The sequence below is a fragment of the Cherax quadricarinatus genome, chromosome 56 (genome assembly GCF_038502225.1).
Source record: "Cherax quadricarinatus isolate ZL_2023a chromosome 56, ASM3850222v1, whole genome shotgun sequence".
NCBI lineage: Eukaryota > Metazoa > Arthropoda > Malacostraca > Decapoda > Parastacidae > Cherax > Cherax quadricarinatus.
In genome coordinates, this window is record NC_091347.1 from 4,991,470 (window position 1) to 5,016,088 (window position 24,619).

The 24,619-nt window shown below is 39.7% G+C and overlaps 1 protein-coding gene across 1 annotated transcript in view; it reads right to left on the reverse strand.

The window, feature by feature from the left end:
• LOC128700668 (Histone acetyltransferase Tip60) overlaps positions 1-24,619 on the reverse strand; it is a 92,968-nt gene that overhangs the window by 41,008 nt on the left and 27,341 nt on the right. Inside the window, exons 5-6 of the mRNA XM_070096979.1 lie at positions 13,203-13,454; positions 7,393-7,476 (exon numbers count right to left, since the gene is read on the reverse strand). Of these exons, the coding sequence (XP_069953080.1) occupies positions 7,393-7,476; positions 13,203-13,454 (336 nt within the window). The remainder of the gene's footprint in view (positions 1-7,392; positions 7,477-13,202; positions 13,455-24,619) is intronic.

Below are 24,619 nucleotides of genomic sequence, written 5' to 3' on the forward strand. Positions count from 1 at the left end.
ACTCCTACCTAACATGCTCATGCACGCTTGCTGGAAGTTCAAGCCCCTCGCCCATAAAACCTCAATATATTACCAGAGATGCTTAGCTTTTTCAATGGCAAATAATAACATAAACAAGAGTCATCACCCCAGAAACAGTCATGATATTAAACAACAAAGTTGTGATCACAACAGAACAGGCTACCTCTACTCACATAAACTAACATGTTTATCAAATCTGAAAATCTCCACAAAACAAACATGAATCTACTACACATAGCTAGTTCAGTAAATCACTTCACTGAAGATATCTGTACCATGCATAAGTATATATGATTAAATATACTATATAAAAAATACACTAAATGATCAAACAGCTTCTCCCAAAAAATAATAAAAAAATCCACATATCATTATCAAAACGTCAATACGTATAAAATAAGATTTTTTTTTTTATTATCACACTGGCCGATTCCCACCAAGGCAGGGTGGCCCGAAAAAGAAAAACTTTCACCATCATTCACTCCATCACTGTCTTGCCAGAAGGGTGCTTTACACTACAGTTTTTAAACTGCAACATTAACACCCCTCCTTCAGAGTGCAGGCACTGTACTTCCCATCTCCAGGACTCAAGTCCGGCCTGCCGGTTTCCCTGAATCCTTTCATAAATGTTACTTTGCTCACACTCCAACAGCACGTCAAGTATTAAAAACCATTTGTCTCCATTCACTCCTATCAAACACGCTCACGCATGCCTGCTGGAAGTCCAAGCCCCTCGCACACAAAACCTCCTTTACCCCCTCCCTCCAACCCTTCCTAGGCCGACCCCTACCCCGCCTTCCTTCCACTACAGACTGATACACTCTTGAAGTCATTCTGTTTCGCTCCATTCTCTCTACATGTCCGAACCACCTCAACAACCCTTCCTCAGCCCTCTGGACAACAGTTTTGGTAATCCCGCAACCTCCTCCTAAGTTCCAAACTACGAATTCTCTGCATTATATTCACACCACACATTGCCCTCAGACATGACATCTCCACTGCCTCCAGCCTTCTCCTCGCTGCAACATTCATCACCCACGCTTCACACCCATATAAGAGCGTTGGTAAAACTATACTCTCATACATTCCCCTCTTTGCCTCCAAGGACAAAGTTCTTTGTCTCCACAGACTCCTAAGTGCACCACTCACTCTTTTTCCCTCATCAATTCTATGATTCACCTCATCTTTCATAGACCCATCCGCTGACACGTCCACTCCCAAATATCTGAATACGTTCACCTCCTCCATACTCTCTCCCTCCAATCTGATATTCAATCTTTCATCACCTAATCTTTTTGTTATCCTCATAACCTTACTCTTTCCTGTATTCACCTTTAATTTTCTTCTTTTGCACACCCTACCAAATTCATCCACCAATCTCTGCAGCTTCTCTTCAGAATCTCCCAAGAGCACAGTGTCATCAGCAAACAGCAGCTGTGACAACTCCCACTTTGTGTGTGATTCTTTATCTTTTAACTCCACGCCTCTTGCCAAGACCCTCGCATTTACTTCTCTTACAACCCCATCTATAAATATATTAAACAACCACGGTGACATCACACATCCTTGTCTAAGGCCTACTTTTACTGGGAAAAAATTTCCCTCTTTCCTACATACTCTAACTTGAGCCTCACTATCCTCGTAAAAACTCTTCACTGCTTTCAGTAACCTACCTCCTACACCATACACTTGCAACATCTGCCACATTGCCCCCCTATCCACCCTGTCATACGCCTTTTCCAAATCCATAAATGCCACAAAGACCTCTTTAGCCTTATCTAAATACTGTTCACTTATATGTTTCACTGTAAACACCTGGTCCACACACCCCCTACCTTTCCTAAAGCCTCCTTGTTCATCTGCTATCCTATTCTCCGTCTTACTCTTAATTCTTTCAATTATAACTCTACCATACACTTTACCAGGTACACTCAACAGACTTATCCCCCTATAATTTTTGCACTCTCTTTTATCCCCTTTGCCTTTATACAAAGGAACTATGCATGCTCTCTGCCAATCCCTAGGTACCTTACCCTCTTCCATACATTTATTAAATAATTGCACCAACCACTCCAAAACTATATCCCCACCTGCTTTTAACATTTCTATCTTTATCCCATCAATCCCGGCTGCCTTACCCCCTTTCATTTTACCTACTGCCTCACGAACTTCCCCCACACTCACAACTGGCTCTTCCTCACTCCTACAAGATGTTATTCCTCCTTGCCCTATACACGAAATCACAGCTTCCCTATCTTCATCAACATTTAACAATTCCTCAAAATATTCCCTCCATCTTCCCAATACTTCTAACTCTCCATTTAATAACTCTCCTCTCCTATTTTTAACTGACAAATCCATTTGTTCTCTAGGCTTTCTTAACTTGTTAATCTCACTCCAAAACTTTTTCTTATTTTCAACAAAATTTGTTGATAACATCTCACCCACTCTCTCATTTGCTCTCTTTTTACATTGCTTCACCACTCTCTTAACCTCTCTCTTTTTCTCCATATACTCTTCCCTCCTTGCATCACTTCTACTTTGTAAAAACTTCTCATATGCTAACTTTTTCTCCCTTACTACTCTCTTTACATCATCATTCCATCAATCGCTCCTCTTCCCTCCTGCACCCACTTTCCTGTAACCACAAACTTCTGCTGAACACTCTAACACTACATTTTTAAACCTACCCCATACCTCTTCGACCCCATTGCCTATGCTCTCATTAGCCCATCTATCCTCCAATAGCTGTTTATATCTTACCCTAACTGCCTCCTCTTTTAGTTTATAAACCTTCACCTCTCTCTTCCCTGATGCTTCTATTCTCCTTGTATCCCATCTACCTTTTACTCTCAGTGTAGCTACAACTAGAAAGTGATCTGATATATCTGTGGCCCCTCTATAAACATGTACATCCTGAAGTCTACTCAACAGTCTTTTTATCTACCAATACATAATCCAACAAACTACTGTCATATAAAATAAATAGATACAAAATACCAATGTACTTACTTGGTTATTAACCTGGCATTCAGCTTAACCCATTAACTGTCCAAACATAGATCTACATTCTTACCACTAGCGCTCCAAACGTAGATCTACGTTTTATTTTTCCTGCTTCCAAAATTGGCATGATTGGCCTGAGATGCCTGGTCAGCATAGAATGCGTCTTAACAGTCAGTGTGCGCAGTATTAAAAAAAATCTGGTACCACTTAGTACCTTGTGAGAGCTCCAGTTCAATTGAGTGCCAGCTAGAGCAAACAGCGCAGCAAACACCAGGGATTCACTGATGTCATGTTGTATTAACACTCCCCTTTTAAGAGGAAAGTGATGATGACCCTGAGTTTAGTGGCTTTGAGGTGAATGTGGCCACAAGTGGTCAAGAAAATATCAAAAAACTTGATAAAAACCCATGTGCAACATTTGTGTAACACCCTTTCAACTTGGGTACCACTGGTAGACATCCTGCCAGAATGTCCTATAACCTATGCCCTAAGTAAAAAGAAACAATTCTGAAACATGTAACACATGTTCGGCAGGCTGACTGGCCTGCTGGCTGGCCAGCGGCTGCATGGCTGGCTGATTGGCTCTGTCTATCTCTGTCTGTCTTTCTGTATTTGTCTGTCTCTGTCTATCTCTGTCTCTATCTCATAGGTACACATAAATACAATTATACATAGTATAAATTACCTAGGATAACCCAAAAAATCCAGACAAAGTGCTATACTGTGCTTGTAGATATAATGCATAATAAGCATGACTGGCAAGTAATACACATTTTCACTTGTTCAGGAATCAGACGTGAATACTCTGCATCGTGTGTAATACCTGTTTGTTCACAAGTTGCTCCCTCTCTCTCCGAGACAGAAAGAGAGACAAGCAGAGAGACAGAGACAGACACAAAGACATAAGCAGAGACAGAGATAAACAGCTAGACAGACAGACAGACAGATGGACAGACAGAGATGTTTATGTGTAATAGTGAAAACAAATAAAGCCAAGGTAGTGCACATTCATCAAATGTCACTGCACTGTCAGCAGTGGAGAGACACTCGTTTTACACCATGCTTCAAGGAAACTTATTATTATTATTATTATTATTATTATTATATACTCCCACATGTCCAAAACACTGGTGGAACCTATAAACACTATGTATATATATCTAGACAAAAACAGTGCAAAAACAGTGATTATGTGTGAGTGAGATAAAAGTGTTGAATGATGATGAAAGTATTTTGTTTTTGGGAATTTTTTTTTTTTTGGGGGTCATCCTGCCTCGGTGGGAGACGGCCGACATGTTAAATAAAAAAAAAAAAAAAGGTGACTAAGGTAGGTGAAAATGTTCACCTGTCACTGTGTTTGTGACTATTTGAGTACAATTTCAGTACCCAATATTAGTGTCAGAACAAAGACTGGATATGAAATCACAAAAACTACTACAAACTGTAATTATCAGAAATTTTTTTTTTTAACAAGTCGGCCGTCTCCCACCGAGGCAGGGTGACCCAAAAAGAAAGAAAATCCCCAAGAAGAAAATACTTTCATCATCATTCAACACGTTCACCTCACTCACACATAATCACTGTTTTTGCAGAGGTGCTCAGAATACAACAGTTTAGAAGCATATACGTATAAAAATACACAATATATCCCTCCAAACTGCCAATATCCCAAACCCCTCCTTTAGAGTGCAGGCATTGTACTTCCCATTTCCAGGACTCAAGACCGGCTATATAAAAATAACTGGTTTCCCTGAATCCCTTCACTAAATTTTTTTTTTTTCAACAAGTCGGCCATCTCCCACCGAGGCAGGGTGACCCAAAAAAGAAAGAAAATCCCCAAAAAGAAAATACTTTCATCATCATTCAACACTTTCACCACACTCGCACATTGTCACTGTTTTTGCAGAGGTGCTCAGAATACAACAGTTTAGAAGCATACACATATAAAGATACACAACATATCCCTCCAAACTGCCAATATTATCTAAATATTACCCTGAATATAAATAAAAATAAATAAAAAAAAAAAAAAATGAGAAAAAAAAGTATATAGGCAACACTTCTGCAGGCAGCAGCGCTTCATGTTGCTGTCATGTGAGCAACAAGTGCTGACTTTGCAGCCTTATATCTCTGTACCTACTGACTAAATTTTTTTTTACATTATGTAAAAAAATGTCCTCTTTATTTAAAAAAAAAAAATTATTTTTTTTTTCAAAATATTTGGAGCGCTGGGCAAGAGAACGTAGATCTACATTTGGACAGTTAAGGGGTTAATAACCTACCACATATAAATAACAAAAAAAAAAAAAAAAAAAAAAAAAAAAGCACAATACCGTGACTGGAACGATACACAAATAACGCGCACATAGAAGAGAGGAGCTTACAACGATGTTTTGGTCCAACTTGGACCATTTACAAAGTCACACTAATGAAAAGGAGAGCAGGATGGGTATATATAGGCAGGAGCTGGTAGTAGTAGTAGTAGTAGTGGTAGTAGTGGGGAGGTAGTAAGAGAAGGAGGGGCCAGTCAAATACTAAGAAAGAGGAGCACTGCATGGGAGATAGGTGCCCACAGAGGGTAAGAGCAAGAACACCGAGGGGAGAAAAACAAATAAATAAATAAAGAAGGAACAAATACACAGGGCAGAAGAAAGACAACCCAAAGGAGAAAAAGGAAAGAGGAAAGGGGAAGAGAGAGAAGAAGAAAAAAAAAGGAGAAATCAGGTGAGGTTACGAGTGTTCTGAAGTTTGGAGCATTTTACAATGTAGTGGGAGAGGAAGGCATCTACAGAGATGAAGCCAGGACTAAGATTCATACAAGGAAAGTTGTGTATTAGGGAGGATTCAACCAGACGGCGACTATTAAGGTTGGAAGTAGGGAAGACAGTTTTAGCAGAAGATCAGTCAATAGGATGGCTGTGATCTCTGACGTGACAGAAAAGAGCATTGTTAGTGTCTGCAAGCCTAACACTATTTTTGTGCTCCCTAAGTCTGTCAGAAAGAGATCGGCCAGTTTCTCCAAAGTATTGAAGAGGACAGGAGGAACAAGAAATAGAGTAGACATCAGGAGCATCTGTAGAGGGAGGAAAGGTATGAACAAGATTAGTGAGAAGACTAACACTCTTCGCACTAATCTCGTTCATACCTCTCCTCCTTCTACAGGTGCTCCTGGTGTCTACTCTATTTCTTGTTCCTCCTGTCCTCTTCAACACTTTTGAGAAACTGGTCGATCTCTTTCTGACAGACTTAGGGAACACAAAAATAGTGTTAGGCTTGCTGACACTAACAATGCTCTTTTCTGTCATGTCAGAGATCACAGCCATCCTATTGACTGGTCTTCTGCTAAAACTGTCTTCCCTACTTCCAACTTTAACAGCCACCATCTGGTTGAATCCTCCCTAATACACAACTTTCCTTGTATGAATCTTAGTACCGACTTCGGCTCTGTAGATGCCTTCCTCTCCCACTACAATGTAAAATGCTCCAAACTTCAGAACACTCGTGACCTCACCTGATTCCTCCTTTTTTTTTTTCTTCTTCTCCCTCTTCCCCTTTCCTCTTTCCTTTTTCTCCTTTGGGTTGTCTTTCTTCTGCCCTGTGTATTTGTTCCTTCTTTATTTATTTATTTGTTTCTTCCCCCCTTCGGTGTTCTTGCTCTTACCCTCCGTGGGCACCTAGCTCCCTTGCAGTGCTCTTCTTTCTTAGTAGTATTTGACTGGCCCCTCCTACTCTTACTATCTCCCCACTAATACTTCCTTCCACCTCCACTACTACCACTACTACTACTACTACCACCTCCTGCCTATAATTGCCCATCCTGCTCTCCTTTTCATTAGTGTGACTTTGTAAATAGTCCAAGTCGGACCGAAACATCGTCGTAAGCTCCTCTCTTCTATGTGCGGGTTATTTGTGTGTCTACCACATATTAGCAACACTTGCTACATCACTCCCTTGTCCATCCAATCATATGCCTTTACAAAATTCATAAATTTAACATATCTAGATACCTTCGTCTAAGCATTTGCAACTTGTATAATTTAACACAAACACTTGATTCACAGTCGCTTTTCCTTCCTAAATTCTCCTTGTTACTCTGCAATACTAATGTTTATCTTTCCCTAAACTCTTTGAATAATAATTACACTATACATTTTATCAGGTATATTCAACAGACTATTTTCCTGTAATTCTTTCTCTTGTTTCTGATTACATTTTATTCAGGAAAATAAACTGAATGCCAAACACTCTTAGTCACCAACAAAATTCTGGAATGCATCTCATTGGTTAGTTGTTAATCTCTCGTTTAGTGAAGGTTGGAAAATGAGCTAAATACTGGTAGGAAAATAATGCATTGCAGTGACTTACAAGGTGTCTTTCTAGGCACTTCCGACTTTTGCGGTACTTCAAACAGAATTCGCATATGTAGATACAATCCAAATTTGTTATTTCCTGTTCAGAAGAGAAGATAATCAAACGTATATAATTTACAAAGCGTAACAGGCATTATTAACCCTTAAACTGTCCAAACATAGATCTACGTTCACATGCATAATGCTTCAAAAGTAGATCTACGTTTTTTACATATTTTCAAATATAACAAAAAAAACGTAGATCAAAGTTTTTTTACACGCTTTCAAATGTAAAAAAAAAAATAAAAAAAAAATGTACGTTTTTTTGCATACTTTCAAATGATGAAAAAACGTAGATCTACGTTTGGACAGTTTAAGGGTTAATGAACAGTATACAGCATAACATAAATTACGAAGCCTGGAAATTCAACTGATTTTCAGACACAAAACATTGAGACAATTAAACCATTAGATACACTGAATGACCATTATTTATTAAATTCACTGGGCTGAGCTAAACTTGTAGCAAGCATTCATCATCTGGGGAATGAAAGGTACCAGTAATGAGTAATGATAAAAATATGATAGTTCCAATTCCTCAGATTAAGAGTTCTTCAGCATCATCAAGGCAGTACCCCATCATCAAGGTACACTTCAAGTTCAACAATCATTATTACTAACTCTATTTTTCCTGCTTCCAGGGAAGGGGAAATATTGAGGATTTTTTTTATTCTGTAGTTTTGCCTTTCTCCTGTAAGTTTTGACATTAAAATCAACAAAAAAAAATTTTGAGTGAAAAATTTGAAATGTACTCTGGACTTGCAGTGAGATGGTCAAAATAAAAAAAAATCTTGGGGTGGCAGTACATGCCAAGTGCCAACAATTTTTTTTTTTTTGTGGATGCCTTCTTGGGCATGTGTGCCATAAGTCTGCTACCCCTGCTCTACAATATCTTAAAATATTTTTGCACAACCCAGAAGTAAGCATTAAATTTAAGGGTCTTAGATTAAAGGTTAAATACATTAATAATTACTAAGGTAAATAATTATAGTAAACAAGGTGGAAAACAACCACCCAGATTTTGATTAAACAATTACAAAATAAATTATTTTGCAATGGCCCTAGGGCTTCTCAGTTGTGTTTAAACAGTTAAGAGCTGCACAAAATCACCAGCATAACACTCATGCGCAGATCACCGGTCTGGTACAATGTCCTAGGGTCGTCACAGCCCTTCTACCCAACAAATGACCCTAAGACCATGTAATATTTCGCCCTAAAAATATGATACTATACAGCTATAAAATTATGCCTTTTCAAATATTTCAAATATTTTCAGGCAAAAAGAAAAAAAGTATTGGGTAGGATTTGAGCCCATGCCAAGACAGTACTAAAACTAGCAGGCCAGTGCACTAACCATGTTGGCCTAACAGGATTTGCCCAACCAGGTGCATTTCTGCACCAGGAAGGTTGACATGGACCACCTCTGTGACCACAAATGCAGGTTTCTACGGCTGAATCTCACACCAACATGGCTGTGGCAAGCTCACTCAAGTACTGTACCTTCAAAGCTGTTATTCATGACTTGTGAAATCTTAAGATTGTCAACAATTCACAGAATGGGCGGGTTTCAAACCCATGGCAAGGCGGGTGTACAACAGAGTACACTATATATTTTTGTAAATAAAGATTGCATTATGAAGTGCAATGTGTGGTGGGTTCCACTCTTTATATTGATTACCCTATTTTTCTATACTTTTCTATTCATTCCTGGTAATGTATGAGCAAATTAATATCAATGAAGGGATTTAGGGAACCAGATAACTCTACTTGAGTTATAAAGGTGGGAAGTATAGGGACTGTGCTTTGAAGAATTAGTGGGGATGTTACAGTGTCCTGGATCATTTGAACTGTGATGCAAGTGCATTTCTGGGAAGACAGGTGAGAAAGTGATGGTGAACATGTTTTTCTTTCACAGATTACTTATTTACGTATCTATGATGTGCTTCCCCACTCCATGAAAGCAGGAACTGGGTAGTGATGATGATAAAGACATGAATTGTGCTTACATGTTTCAGTATGCCTGATCCTTTCAATGATCCACCCTGCAATATCATGGAGAAAGACGGAAAACAAGGTGCAGCTAGTGTAACTCACTTCACTGCCAGCATATGAAACATGAGTTGACAAACACTTAAAAGACAGGTATAACATGTACAGATGAGCACCTTGTTGAATGTGTACATGTACGTGTGTAGAAAGATAATAGTTAAAGAGTTAAAGTATTTTAAAAGGGCCAATGGCAACAAGATAAGTGAAGTGACAAACTGAGACTTTAATGTAGCATGGAAACTTTATAGATGACTAAGTTTTACTTATGAAGGAGCTTTTTTCAGTTCTGGCAGATCTAATAAGGCAACCTTACCATTTAACCCTTTGACTGTCACAGGCCCCTTTCTGAAACTGTCATTCTATGTCGCAAAATATTCGAAAAAAAAAAAAAAAAAATTTCGTATGAAAATGTTAGGATTATTTTAATGAGTGTTTTAAGCCTAAAAAATTTTTTTGCCATCAGTACTTACCGAGATATAGAGCCGCAAAGTTGGCAGAAAGTGAGGTGCGTACGGCAACAGCGGCGACTGCCGCCCACCCGGTATTCTTTTATTTACTCTAATTCAAAAGTTTCTTGTATTTTCCAATATTTTTCTTTTCCAAGTAACTTATGTGGCCTGTGAGACCAATGTAAGGTGCATTGTTCAAATATACACTCATTGTTTACAACACAATAACTGAACTAACTTTATCACTATTAGTTTGTGTATAAAATTTGTTTACACAAACAAACAATACAAAACAATGTTTATTACTATTGTTCCATAATATATATACATATGTACAGTCACTGAACACGTTCCTAGAACTGCTGCAGCTTGTGGAACTCTTTGAAACATGGGTATATGCAGAGTGGCACTTGACACTCCTCACACATAAAACGAGTGACTCTGCGCGTTTGTGGGCGTTTTGTATGTGTACATACATAACACTTCTTCTGAGCATTTTTCTTGGAAGCAGTAGGAGGCAGCTGTATGGGGTAGTGATCACCAGGCCTCAAACGAGATGGCGTGTGTTGGTAATTTCGTGGGCGCTGGTCTATTGCAGGTGTTGCTCCTTGGTACTTTGCGATTATTTGTCTGATTACTGACAAACAAAATTCACCATATTTTGGTGTTTTGTTGGTCTTCAACTTGTATATGTTATAAACATTTAGCATGGAGATATCAACAAGATGGAAAAAAAGTTTTACATACAGTACCACTTATAACTCTTGCGTACACAATCAGCAAACCCAATCTGCATGTCACATTTGTCCACTAAGTGCATATTGAGGTTGTAGTCCATGACAGCTGCAGGCTTTAGAATGGGTTCATTGGTCTCTCTGTTGTGCCTGCCACTGTGTGCCATTTCGTTTCGGTGAGCTGATGTCAACAATGTGACATCACGTTTGTCATGCCACCGAAATTCCATGATGTCATTGGCAGCAAAGGCTTGCACCTCACCTCTGCGAGTGCCAGCGTTGAACCTTGGCATATGTTTACGATTACCATGCACTGTGCCACACACGTCTGTCAAGTTCACTCGCAAGAAATCACTGAGTAAGGGGCTTGTGTACCAGTTATCAGTAAATAACATATGCCCCTTACCAAGATATGGTTCCATCATTGTTCTAACCACATCACCAGAGATACCCAATAACTTCATGGTATCTCACAAAGTATTACTGCCAGTGTACACAATGATATCCAAAACTAGACCACTTCTGCAATCACACAGTACAAATAACTTTATACCAAAGCATTTCCTCTTGCTTGGTATATATTGCTTGAATGAGTCTTCCTTTGAACAAAATCAAAGACTCGTCAACAACAAGCTTCCTGAAGGGATAAAAATACATGCTGCACTTTTGTTTTATGTACATAAACACATTTCTGATCTTATATAACCTGTCGCTTCTGTCAGACCTGGTTTTGTCTGAAAAGCGTAACATACGTAACAGTATCAAGAAACGATTGACACCTATAATGTCACTAAAACCTGGAGTTGAAATCAAGCGTTCTGTTGCCAAGTATGTGGTGACAGTGTGCTTATACACATGTGGCATAAGCATTATTGTGGCAAAAAACAGGTACATCTCTGCACACAGTTGTCTCCTTCCACTGGTGTAGCCGTGATCTTGGTGAGAGAATTGTATTTGCCATGGTGTATTCATAGTATGTGTTGGTTTCCCTGACAATGATGTCCATCAGGGGTTCATCGAAGAATAACTCAAAGCATTCCAGTTCACTAGCATTGTTCCCAAGTGGACATGATGGCTTTATTCCACTTTGTGTTTCATCAAAGTCTTGGGGACTGGGAACAAACTCGTCACCTTCTTGCCAATCCCAGATGTGGTCTGCTGGTGGGTTCTGGATATTGTAACGTGGTTGTGGTTGTGCAGGTTGTGGTTGTGCAGGTTGTGGTTGTGCAGGTTGTGGTTGTGTAGGTTGTGGGAGTGTGGGGTTGGGTGAGGCTGGTTGTTGTTGTGAAGAGTCAGCAGCACGGGTAGTAGCATGGCCCGCTGCTGGTGCCACATGGGTCATGCCACCATCACTATCACCACCACTGCCTGCTGCCTCACTCACATCATTCATACCCATCGTAACAATATCGTCATCTTCATTATCAGGTCGTGGTGTAGGGCCACGGGATGTGCTCCCAGAGTTTCTCCTTCCCCTTGGAACAGCATATAAAACACTACCAGACCGCATGCTACGTCGTACATACTGTCGCTTCACTGTCACAACTAGAACTGCTTTCAATAACCTTGAAATCACTATCACTATCACATTCACTGCTAACATCTGGGTCTTGTACACGACCAAATAGTTTCCTCTTTCGTCCTGGTACAGGTGAACGTGAACGTGAACAAGCCGGCCCAGCACCAGAGGTGGATGGTTGTGGGTCATCTGGGTTTTCATCACTAATTACGTCACCCTGGGCACTTTTTTCGGTCACACTCACTTGAAAACCCTGGAATTCACTGTCACTGACACTTTCGTCGCTGTTAGAGCTATCACTCGGGAACAAAAGACCTCCAATCCGCCGAGGAGTGAGGTACTTCTTACCACGAGGCATGGTGAAAATGGACTACCAAGATGGCTTTCCCACAATGCACCGCCGAGTCCCAGATTTTTTTCACAGGGTGCACACCCACCACTAAGACCCATTCTCTCTCATGTAGGCCTACCAGGCCTTTCCCGCTTGATTTGAAGCTGCTAGAATTTATATGTATAAATACGTCAGAAACAGTGGCGCGTAAAACATATATATACGGCGTAAACAGTCAAAGGGTTAATATTAAAAATATACAAAAAAAAAAATGAATACAGCCTCTCCTCACTTAACGACTGAGTTCCACTCCTAGGACCACGATGGTAAACGAATTCGTCGCTAAGTGAGGAGCATATTATAATGGCATAGAGTTTGTGTCAACCTTTGCACCATTTACGTATAACATTTCTGGTATATTTTTAAATATTTATATAGTAGTGTACTGTATACTGTAATAAAAAGAATAGAGAAAATTAGCTCTAATATACATTATTTAGGTATGCATACTGGTCAGAGAGCCCGTCCGAGTCGTTGGTAAACGAGTATGTCGCTAAGTGAGGAGAGGCTGTATTATATTGCCAAGCTGCACAGGTAAAGCATATGCAGCTTGGCAATGTAGCACAATAGCAATCAAACTAGTAATTGACATAATGAGCATAAACACCATCAAAGTCTGTCTACCTGTGGATAAGGGGAGAAATACCAAGGTTTTATCCGATATTTTCCAAGCTCGATCATCTTCATATTTTTTATACGAGTGATGGCATGGTCGTCAGAGTGGGTGGCGAGAGAGCCAGTCTGTCTAGGAACAGTCTGCTGTTGAGTTATTAGAGGAGGTATCTCAATGTCACACAAACTCCCCATGGACCCTCCAATAGCACTTCCAATAGATGCTCGGCGACCTTCATCCTCCTGTGTAGGTGGAGACTTGCTCTGAAATATTATACAGAATAAATGTATTGTATCAGTTATGGAAGGAGAAAAGAGAATATGAATGCGTAAATTCAAGAATTATGTGGATTAAAGTAAAGGTTGGATGCGAAAAGTGGGTCATAATAAGCGTGTATGCACCTGGAGAAGAGAGGAATGTAGAGGAGAGAGAGAGATTTTGGGAGATGTTAAGTGAATGTATAGGAGCCTTTGAACCAAGTGAGAGAGTCATTGTGGTAGGGGATCTGAATGCTAAAGTAGGAGAAACTTTTAGAGAGGGTGTGGTAGGTAAGTTTGGGGTGCCAGGTGTAAATGATAATGGGAGCCCTTTGATTGAACTTTGTATAGAAAGGGGTTTAGTTATAGGTAATACATATTTTAAGAAAAAGAGGATAAATAAGTATACAAGATATGATGTAGGGCGAAATGACAGTAGTTTGTTGGATTATGTATTGGTAGATAAAAGACTGTTGAGTAGACTTCAGGATGTACATGTTTATAGAGGGGCCACAGATATATCAGATCGCTTCCCAGTTGTAGCTACACTGAGAGTAAAAGGTAGATGGGATACAAGGAGAATAGAAGCATCAGGGAAGAGAGGTGTGAAGGTTTATAAACTAAAAGAGGAGGCAGTTAGGGTAAGATATAAACAGCTATTGGAGGATAGATGGGCTAATGAGAGCATAGGCAATGGGGTCGAAGAGGTATGGGGTAGGTTTAAAAATGTAGTGTTAGAGTGTTCAGCAGAAGTTTGTGGTTACAGGAAAGTGGGTGCGGGAGGGAAGAGGAGCGATTGATGGAATGATGATGTAAAGAGAGTAGTAAGGGAGAAAAAGTTAGCATATGAGAAGTTTTTACAAAGTAGAAGTGATGCAAGGAGAGAAGAGTATATGGAGAAAAAGAGAGAGGTTAAGAGAGTGGTGAGGCAATGTAAAAAGAGAGCAAATGAGAGAGTGGGTGAGATGTTATCAACAAATTTTGTTGAAAATAAGAAAAAGTTTTGGAGTGAGATAAACAAGTTAAGGAAGCCTAGAGAACAAATGGATTTGTCAGTTAAAAATAGGAGAGGAGAGTTATTAAATGGAGAGTTAGAGGTATTGGGAAGATGGAGGGAATATTTTGAGGAATTGTTAAATGTTGATGAAGATAGGGAAGCTGTGATTTCGTGTACTGTATAGGGCAAGGAGGAATAACATCTTGTAGGAGTGAGGAAGAGCCAGTTGTGAGTGTGGGGGAAGTTCGTGAGGCAGTAGGTAAAATGAAAAGGGGTAAGGCAGCCGGGATTGATGGGATAAAGATAGAAATGTTAAAAGCAGGTGGGGATATAGTTTTGAAGTGGTTGGTGCAATTATTTAATAAATGTATGGAAGAGGCTAAGGTACCTAGGGGTTGGCAGCGAGCATGCATAGTTCCTTTGTATAAAGGCAAAGGGGACAAAAGAGAGTGCAAAAATTATAGGGGGATAAGTCTGTTGAGTATACCTGGTCAAGTGTATGGTAGAGTTATTATTGAAAGAATTAAGAGTAAGACGGAGAATAGGATAGCAGATGAACAAGGAGGCTTTAGGAAAGGTAGGGGGTGTGTGGACCAGGTGTTTACAGTGAAACATATAAGTGAACAGTATTTAGATAAGGCTAAAGAGGTCTTTGTGGCATTTATGGATTCGGAAAAGGCGTATGACAGGTTGGATAGGGGGGCAATGTGGCAGATGTTGCAGGTGTATGGTGTGGGAGGTAGGTTACTGAAAGCAGTGAAGAGTTTTTACGAGGATAGTGAGGCTCAAGTTAGAGTATGTAGCAAAGAGGGAAATTATTTCCCAGTAAAAGTAGGCCTTAGACAAGGATGTGTGATGTCACTGTGGTTGTTTAATATATTTATAGATGGGGTTGTAAGAGAAGTAAATGCGAGGGTCTTGGCAAGAGGCGTGGAGTTAAAAGATAAAGAATCACACATAAAGTGGGAGTTGTCACAGTTGCTCTTTGCTGATGACACTGTGCTCTTGGGAGATTCTGAAGAGAAGCTGCAGAGATTGGTGAATGAATTTGGCAGGGTGTGCAAAAGAAGAAAATTAAAAGTGAATACAGGAAAGAGTAAGGTAATGAGGATAACAAAAAGATTAGGTGATGAAAGATTGGATATCAGATTGGAGGGAGAGAGTATGGAGGAGGTGAATGTATTCAGATATTTGGGAGTGGACGTGTCAGCGGATGGGTCTATGAAAGATGAGGTGAATCATAGAATTGATGAGGGGAAAAGGGTGAGTGGTGCACTTAGGAGTCTGTGGAGACAAAGAACTTTGTCCTTGGAGGCAAAGAGGGGAATGTATGAGAGTATAGTTTTACCAACGCTCTTATATGGGTGTGAAGCATGGGTGATGAATGTTGCAGCGAGGAGAAGGCTGGAGGCAGTGGAGATGTCATGTCTGAGGGCAATGTGTGGTGTGAATATAATGCAGAGAATTCGTAGTTTGGAAGTTAGGAGGAGGTGCGGGATTACCAAAACTGTTGTCCAGAGGGCTGAGGAAGGGTTGTTGAGGTGGTTCGGACATGTAGAGAGAATGGAGCGAAACAGAATGACTTCAAGAGTGTATCAGTCTGTAGTGGAAGGAAGGCGGGGTAGGGGTCGGCCTAGGAAAGGTTGGAGGGAGGGGGTAAAGGAGGTTTTGTGTGCGAGGGGCTTGGACTTCCAGCAGGCATGCGTGAGCGTGTTTGATAGGAGTGAATGGAGACAAATGGTTTTTAATACTTGACGTGCTGTTGGAGTGTGAGCAAAGTAACATTTATGAAGGGGTTCAGGGAAACCGGCAGGCCGGAGTTGAGTCCTGGAGATGGGAAGTACAGTGCCTGCACTCTGAAGGAGGGGTGTTAATGTTGCAGTTTAAAAACTGTAGTGTAAAGCACCCTTCTGGCAAGACAGTGATGGAGTGAATGATGGTGAAAGTTTTTCTTTTTCGGGCCACCCTGCCTTGGTGGGAATCGGCCAGTGTGATAATAAAAATATAAAAAAAATGTATTGTAAAAACAACCTGTAGAAATGTACAATGGTTTTCCTATAATATAAATAGCATGTTTAATTCTTTATAGAGAACACTACGATTTACTGATAAATATTTTTCAACATTTACTGCAGGAAATCTCAAGGCAACTGAATGTAGGAAATCTCAAAATCTTGGTCAATTAATAATATTCCCAGGGCTGACCTATAATACATTACTGAATATGGGATTCCCAACTTTTCAATTCCCAAGTTATCAACATACCTACTTACAAACAAGGTTCATAAACAATATCTTAAAAACTAATGATTTAATGAATGCCAGTCCAGTTACAAAAATGTGTAACACAGATATTCTTCAAAATATTGTTTCCAATAGAACAATAAGCTCTAACTTATAGATAGCTGATTTTTTTTTAACACACCAACCATCACATATGCAACATTTAAAATCCTTATAACAGGGTTGGTGCAACTATACTTTGGAACATTCCCCTTTTTCCTACATGCATAAGGTTCTTTGTCACCACAGATGCTTCAATGAACCACTCACCTTTTTTGCTTCGTCATTTCTATGGTTCACCTCATCTTTCGTTGACCCATCATCTGACAAGTTGGCTTTCAGATATCTGAACACATTTACTTCCTCCATACTCCCTCCCTCCAGTCTGATATCCTAGATTTTTTGGTATTCCCATTACTCTGCTCAAACTCACCTACTAACTTCTGCAACTACTCCTCAGAATCTCCCAAAAGAACCACATCATTGTCAAAATGCAATAGTGACAACTCTCACTAGGTATCAGATTCGTTTAATCCCACACCTCTTCCAACACCCTAGCGTTCACTTCTCTTATAACCCCATTTATAAATATGCCTAAGGCCAACTTTTACTGGAAAATAATCTCCCCTCTCTCTTACATATTCTAACCAGAGCCTCACTATCAAAATAAAAACACTTTGCTGCGTTTAATAACCTTCCACCTCTTTCATACATTTGCAGCGTCTGCCACATTACTCTTATCCACCCTATCATATGCCTTTTCTAAATCCATAAATGCAACAATAAGCTCCTGACCTGTGAGTATTCTTTACTCATATGCTTCAAAGTAATTACTTGGTCTACATATTCCCAACTCTTCCTAAAACTGCCTTGTTCATCTGCAATCCTATTCTCTGTCTTACCTTTAATTCTGTCAATAATAATTACCATTCATTTTACCTGGTATAATCAAAGCTTATTCCCCTATAATCTTACACTCTCTTATCCGCCTTTCCCTTACACAAAGGCACTATGTCAGCTCTCTGCCAATTTGTAGGTACCTTTTCCCCTTTCATGCATTTTTTTTGTTTTTTTTAACAAGTCGGCTGTCTCCCACCGAGGCAGGGTGACCCAAAAAGAAAGAAAATCCCCAAAAAGAAAATACTTTCATCATTCAACTCTTTCACCTCACTCACACATAATCACTGTTTTTGCAGAGGTGCTCAGAACACAATAGTTTAGAAGCATATACAAATAAAGATACAAAACATATCCCTCCAAACTGTTAATATCCCGAACCCCTCCTTTAGAGTGCAGGCACTGTACTTCCCATTTCCAGAACTCAAGTCCGGCTATATAAAAATAACCGGTTTCCCTGAATCCCTTCACTAAATATTACCCTGCTCACACTCCAACAGATCGTCAGGTCCCAAATACCATTCATCTTCATTCACTCCTATCGAACATGCTCACACACGCCTGCTGGAAGTCCAACCCCTCGCCCACAAAACCTCCCTTACCCCTTCCTTCCAACCTTTTTGAGGATGACCCCTACCCTGCCTTCCTTCCCCTACAGATTTAAATGCTCTCCATGTCATTCTACTTTGATCCATTCTCTCTAAATGACCAAACACCTCAACAAACCCTCTTCAGCCCTCTAATACTTTTATTAACTCCACACCTTCTCCTAATTTCTACACTCCAAATTTTCTGCATAATATTTACACCACACATTGCCCTTAGACAGGACATCTCCACTGCCTCCAACTGCCTCCTCGCTGCTGCATTCACAACCCAAGCTTCACACCCATATAAGAGAATTGGTACTACTATACTTTCATACATTCCTTTCTTTGCCTCCATAGATAATGTTTTTTGTCTCCACATATACCTCAATGCACCACTCACCTATTTTCCCTCATCAATTCTGATTAACCTCATCCTTCATAAATCCATCCACCGACACGTCAGCTCCCAAGTATCTGAAAACATTCACTTCTTCCATACTCCTCCTCCCCAATTTGATATCCAATTTTTCTTTATCTAAATCATTTGATACCCTCATCACCTTACTCTTCTCTATGTTCACTTTCAACTTTCTACCTTTACATACACTCCCAAACTCGTCCACTAACCTTTGCAATTTTTCTTTAGAATCTCCCATAAGCACAGTATCATCAGCAAAAAGCAATTGTGTCAATTCCCATTTTGTATTTGATTCCCCATAATTTAATCCCACCCCTCTCCCAAACACCCTAGCATTTACTTCTTTTACAACCCCATCTATAAATATATGTATTAAACAACCATGATGGCATTACACATCCCTGTCTAAGACCTACTTTTACCGGGAAGTATTCTCCCTCTCTTCTACACACCCTAACCTGAGCCTCACTATCCTCATAAAAACTCTTCACAGCATTTAGTAACTTACCACCTATTCCTTATACAGTGGACCCCCGAGTTTCATGATTAATCCGTTCCAGAGAGCCTGCTGCAAGTTGAAATTCATGAAACTCGAAACCATTTTCCCCATAAGAAATAATGGAAATAAAATTAATCCGTTCCATACACCCAAAAATATTAAAAAAAAAATTTCAAATTAAATAAAGATTTACATACTGAAAACAATCAGAAATCAAGGACATGCATATAAAAAATAATAATAACATTACACTTACCTTTACTGAAGACTTCTGGGTGGATGGAAGATGGGAGGAGGGGATAGGAGGAAGGTGTACACTATTGTTTGGAAGGAGAATCTTCTTCCATTAGGACTTCAGGTAGCAAGTCCTTTTCTGGGGTTACTTCCTTTCTTCTTTTAATGCCACTGGGAACAACTTGAGAGTCACAAAATATCGCACAAAATATCTGTCCAGAGAGGTCTGTTTCTGGCATTTCTTTATGATTTGCCTGAAGTGGGACAAGGTTTTGTCACTGAACATGATGCAGATATGGCTTGTTTCAGCTTGGTCAGGGTGATATTTTTCAACAAAACTTTGCAACTCATTCCACTTTGAACACACGTCCTTAATCACCGAAGAAGGCACCTCCTTAACTCTCTTTTCCTCCTCCTCTGAAGCAAGTTCTTCAGCTGTGGTCTGATGCTGTTCCAGTTGAAGCTCTTGCAGTTCGTCAGTGGTTAGCTCTTCCCTGTGGTCCTCCACCAACTCTTCAACATCCCCGTCACTCACCTCCAACCCCATGGGCTTGACGAATACCACAACACCTTCCACAACAGGCAGAGGGTCGGCAGGGTCAGGGTTTGCCTCAAGGGGTGATTAGCGTTAACACATGAACTTTTTTATTTTTCGTTCGATTTCTTTCATTTTTTTTGTATGTAAAGAAGCACCTTTCAATAGTAATGTGACCAAGTTTCAATAAGATAGCTCAAAAAACAACTGAGAAAAAAATTATTTACTAATAATCATACATATTAAACAGTAACTTCGTAATGGGACTTGGAGAAGCTGTTTTGGCATTATCTACGCATAAAACAATGCTAAACTGTATTTCCAATGATTATCCTTTCTGTAATTTATCCTTTCTTCATTCTTAAAAAAAATAAAGTTTGTATGGTTTTGACATTCAGCCAAATATCTGACTTTTGCCCTCACAAAAATAAAAAACAAATTATGATATCTCAAAAAGCTAACCACTAGCTTGTAAAACAATCTTTCCTTTATGTTCTCTGTGAATTTCATTACATTCCTGCTATTATTAACGAATTTAGTGGCTCATATATGTGAATAACTTACTTCCGAGATAATCCGTGAAACAGCCGGACCACCGATTTTTTTTTTTTCGAGAAAATAACATTTTTCTCTGTCTTATACTGCATTACGAGTGTATATCATAGTTACCCATGTTCGTTTTCTTTAATATAAGGACCCTGGAGGTGAAAGAAAGATAATGGAAGCCCCTCTCTGAGAATGGGAATCTATTATTCCCGATGGAGCGCTCTGAGAATATGCCATATATTATTCATTCTGGAGTATTTACCATATTTCTTTGTTATTTATATTGTTTATTATGTCATATTAGATCAATTGTGATAGATAAATAAGCCGTAGAAGCTATAATAGCGTTATATTGAGCCATATTCCCCGGCCACCCCGAGACTGGAATTTTCCATGACGTCAGCAAAATGGTGTCGGGAGGTTCCTGGTTGGTTGTAACTCTACGTATAAGTCCCACCCACTGTATTATGATGCCAAATCGTCAATTATTATCTTAGAAAGAATAATACAATAAATACACGAAAAAAAAACGGAAAAAAAAAAAATTGACGACAGGTGAGCACACCTGCCGCGGGTGGTGACATCACCCTAGGTGTTTTAAATGACCATAATTCCTTGTAGGAATGTCGTAGAACAATGATTCTGGTACCATTGTGTTGCCAGAGAGTTAAGCTATTTTTCTATAAGATTAACTCAGTTTGTGAATTTTTCGACAATTTTTCATTCGCGCTGAGTAGGTGCTAATTACCCCTCAAACCCTTCAAAATCCCTCTGGATCGTTCTTCGCTTTCTTTACCAAAGGGATTGCACTAGCTTTCCTTGGGCCCATGGTGACTTATTTAGCAGTTGCAATCACAAAAAACAATGGATTATTACATATGAACCCGCGGGGTGATCGTCACGTGTTGGTAAACAATGGCACACTGACCATGAATGGCGTGGGAGACTGGCTTTGTGTGCACGGTGACGGGCAGACGGGTACCGGACGGTCGCCAAATCACGAGTCTAATCACGAAACTCGAGGCCAAATTTTGCCGAAAAAACTTGCCGAAGGTCGAATTTCACAAAAGTTGATGCTGCCGAAACTCGGGGGTCCACTGTACTTGCAACATCTGCCACATTGATCCCCTATCCACTCTATCATATGCCTTTTCTAAATCCATAAATGCAATAAAAACTTCCCTACCTTTATCTAAATACTGTTCACATATATGCTTCAATGTAAGCACTTGATCTACACATCCCCTACCTACTCTAAAACCTCCTTGCTCATACAAGGCGGCATACCTCCCTGCCCATTGCTTTAAATCACTGCTTTTCCTTCTTCATCAATATTCAAAATGTTTCCTACATTTTCTCAATACATCCACCTCCCCATCTAACAACTCCCATCTTTTGCTTTTAACTTAAATCCATTTGTTCCCTAGGTTTTCACAGTACAGTAAATTGTGCACCTTTTTTTTTAAACGCCCTTTTATCTCATTATTTTGTAGTTTGGAGACTAGGAGGTGCAGAGTTACTAAAAGTATTATCCAAAGGGCTGAGGAGGGGTTGTTGAGGCAGTTTCATCTTTTTTAGAGGTGGGGTAGGGGTTATTCAAGGAAAGGATGGAGGGAGTGAGGGGTAAAGGTGGTTTTGTGTGCAAGGGGTCTGGATATACAGCAGGCATGTGTGAGCATGTTAGACAGGAAAGGAGACAAATGGTTTTTGGGACCTGATGTGCTGTTGGAGAGTAAACAAGGTAATATTCTGTGAAGAGATTCAGATAAACCAGTTAACTGGACTTGAGTTCTGGAGGTGGGGAGTACAGTGCCTGCACTCTAAAGGAAAGGTTAGGGATATTTGCTGTTTGGAGGGACATCTGAACTGTATGGAATTAAAATTGTAGCTGCACGCCTCCGGCAAGGAATATTGTGAATGATGGTGAAAGTATTTCTTTTTCGGGTCACCATGCTTTGGTGGGAGACGGCCAGCATGTTAAAAAAAAAAAAAACATTTATTTTGTTTTTCCTATCAGTTGCATACTTGCAGCTCTAATAAGATTTTCCTTCAATGTAAAAGTGTGATAAGTAATAATCAAGGAACTTAAGTAGTATGAAGTAGAGGTAGCCAGAACTTCATTTGTAAATATCATACTTCAAAATACCTCCCTCCACAACTGTAACCAACACTTGAATTCAGTCAGTGTAATTCTCACATGCATAATTAGTAAAGGTACCTGTAATAGTACCTGTACACGTATTAAAAGAAAGAAGAAATTACTGTCTGTAGCAAAAAACAAAACAGGTGTCACTGAGTGGTGACTCAATGACACCTGGAAGGAGCTGCAGTGAACTACATCTAACATCATGATCATTAGGTTCACTGGTAGTGTCCCGGCCCGGGTCTGTCCAGCTGGTGACCCGGCAGAAATGTCTAACAACATTAAGTAGTGAACACTATAAAAAATCGTTTGCGAATACAAACATACCAGCGATACATCTAAAGTACAGTACACAAACTGCACACAAATAATGTTAGAAACATACGAAGTGGCACACAAAAATTAAACATTACATAACATTACTATTAAATATAACATTACAACTGCATATACTACACTTAATTCTATTACATAAAATTATTTTATACTTAATTTTACATAAAAAATGTTGTATTAATGATGGTAGCATTACCGACAATTTTTTTTTTTTTTCAACAAGTCGGCCGTCTCCCACCGAGGCAGGGTGACCCAAAAAAGAAAGAAAATCCCCAAAAAGAAAATACTTTCATCATCATTCAACACTTTCACCACACTCACACATTATCACTGCTTTTGCAGAGGTGCTCAGAATACAACAGCTTAGAAGCATATACGTATAAAGATACACAACATATCCCTCCAAACCGCCAATATTCCAAACCCCTCCTTTAAAGTGCAGGCATTGTACTTCCCATTTCCAGGACTCAAGTCCGACTATATGAACATAACCGGTTTCCCTGAATCTCTTCACTAAATATTACCCTGCTCACACTCCAACAGATCGTCAGGTCCCAAGTATCATTCGCCTCCATTCACTCCTATCTAACATGCTCATGCACGCTTGCTGGAAATCCAAGCCCCTAGCCCACAAAACCTCCTTTACCCCCTCTTTCCAACCCTTTCGAGGACGACCCCTACCCCTCCTTCCTTCCCCTATAGATTTATATGCTTTCCATGTCATTCTACTTTGATCCATTCTCTCTAAATGACCAAACCACCTCAACAACCCCTCTTCTGCCCTCTGACTAATGCTTTTAACTCCACACCTTCTCCTAATTTCCACACTCCGAATTTTCTGCATAATATTTACACCACACATTGCCCTTAGACAGGACATCTCCACTGCCTCCAACCATCTCCTCGCTGCTGCATTTACCACCCAAGCTTCACATCCATATAAGAGTGTTGGTACTACTATACTTTCATACATTCCCTTCTTTGCCTCCATAGATAACGCTTTTTGACTCCACATATACCTCAATGCACCACTCACCTTTTTTCCCTCATCAATTCTATGATTAACCTCATCCTTCATAAATCCATCCGACGACGCGTCAACTCCCAAGTATCTGAAAACATTCACTTCTTCCATACTCCTCCTCCCCAATTTGATATCCAATTTTTCTTTATCTAAATCATTTGATACCCTCATCACCTTACTCTTTTCTATCTTCACTTTCAACTTTCTACCTTTACACACATTCTCAAACTCATCCACTAACCTTTGCAATTTTTCTTTAGAATCTCCCATAAGCACAGTATCATCAGCAAAAAGTAACTGTGTCAATTCCCATTTTGAATTCGATTCCCCATAATTTAATCCCACCCCTCTCCCAAACACCCTACCATTTACTTCTTTTACAACCCCATCTATAAATATATTAAACAACCATGGTGACATTACACATCCCTGTCTAAGACCTACTTTTACCGGGAAGTATTCTCCCTCTCTTCTACACACCCTAACCTGAGCCCCACTATCCTCATAAAAGCTCTTTACAGCATTTAGTAACTTACCACCTATTCCATATACTTGCAACATCTGCCACATTGCTCCTCTATCCACTCTATCATATGCCTTTTCTAAATCCATAAATGCAATAAAAACTTCCCTACCTTTATCTAAATACTGTTCACATATATGCTTCAA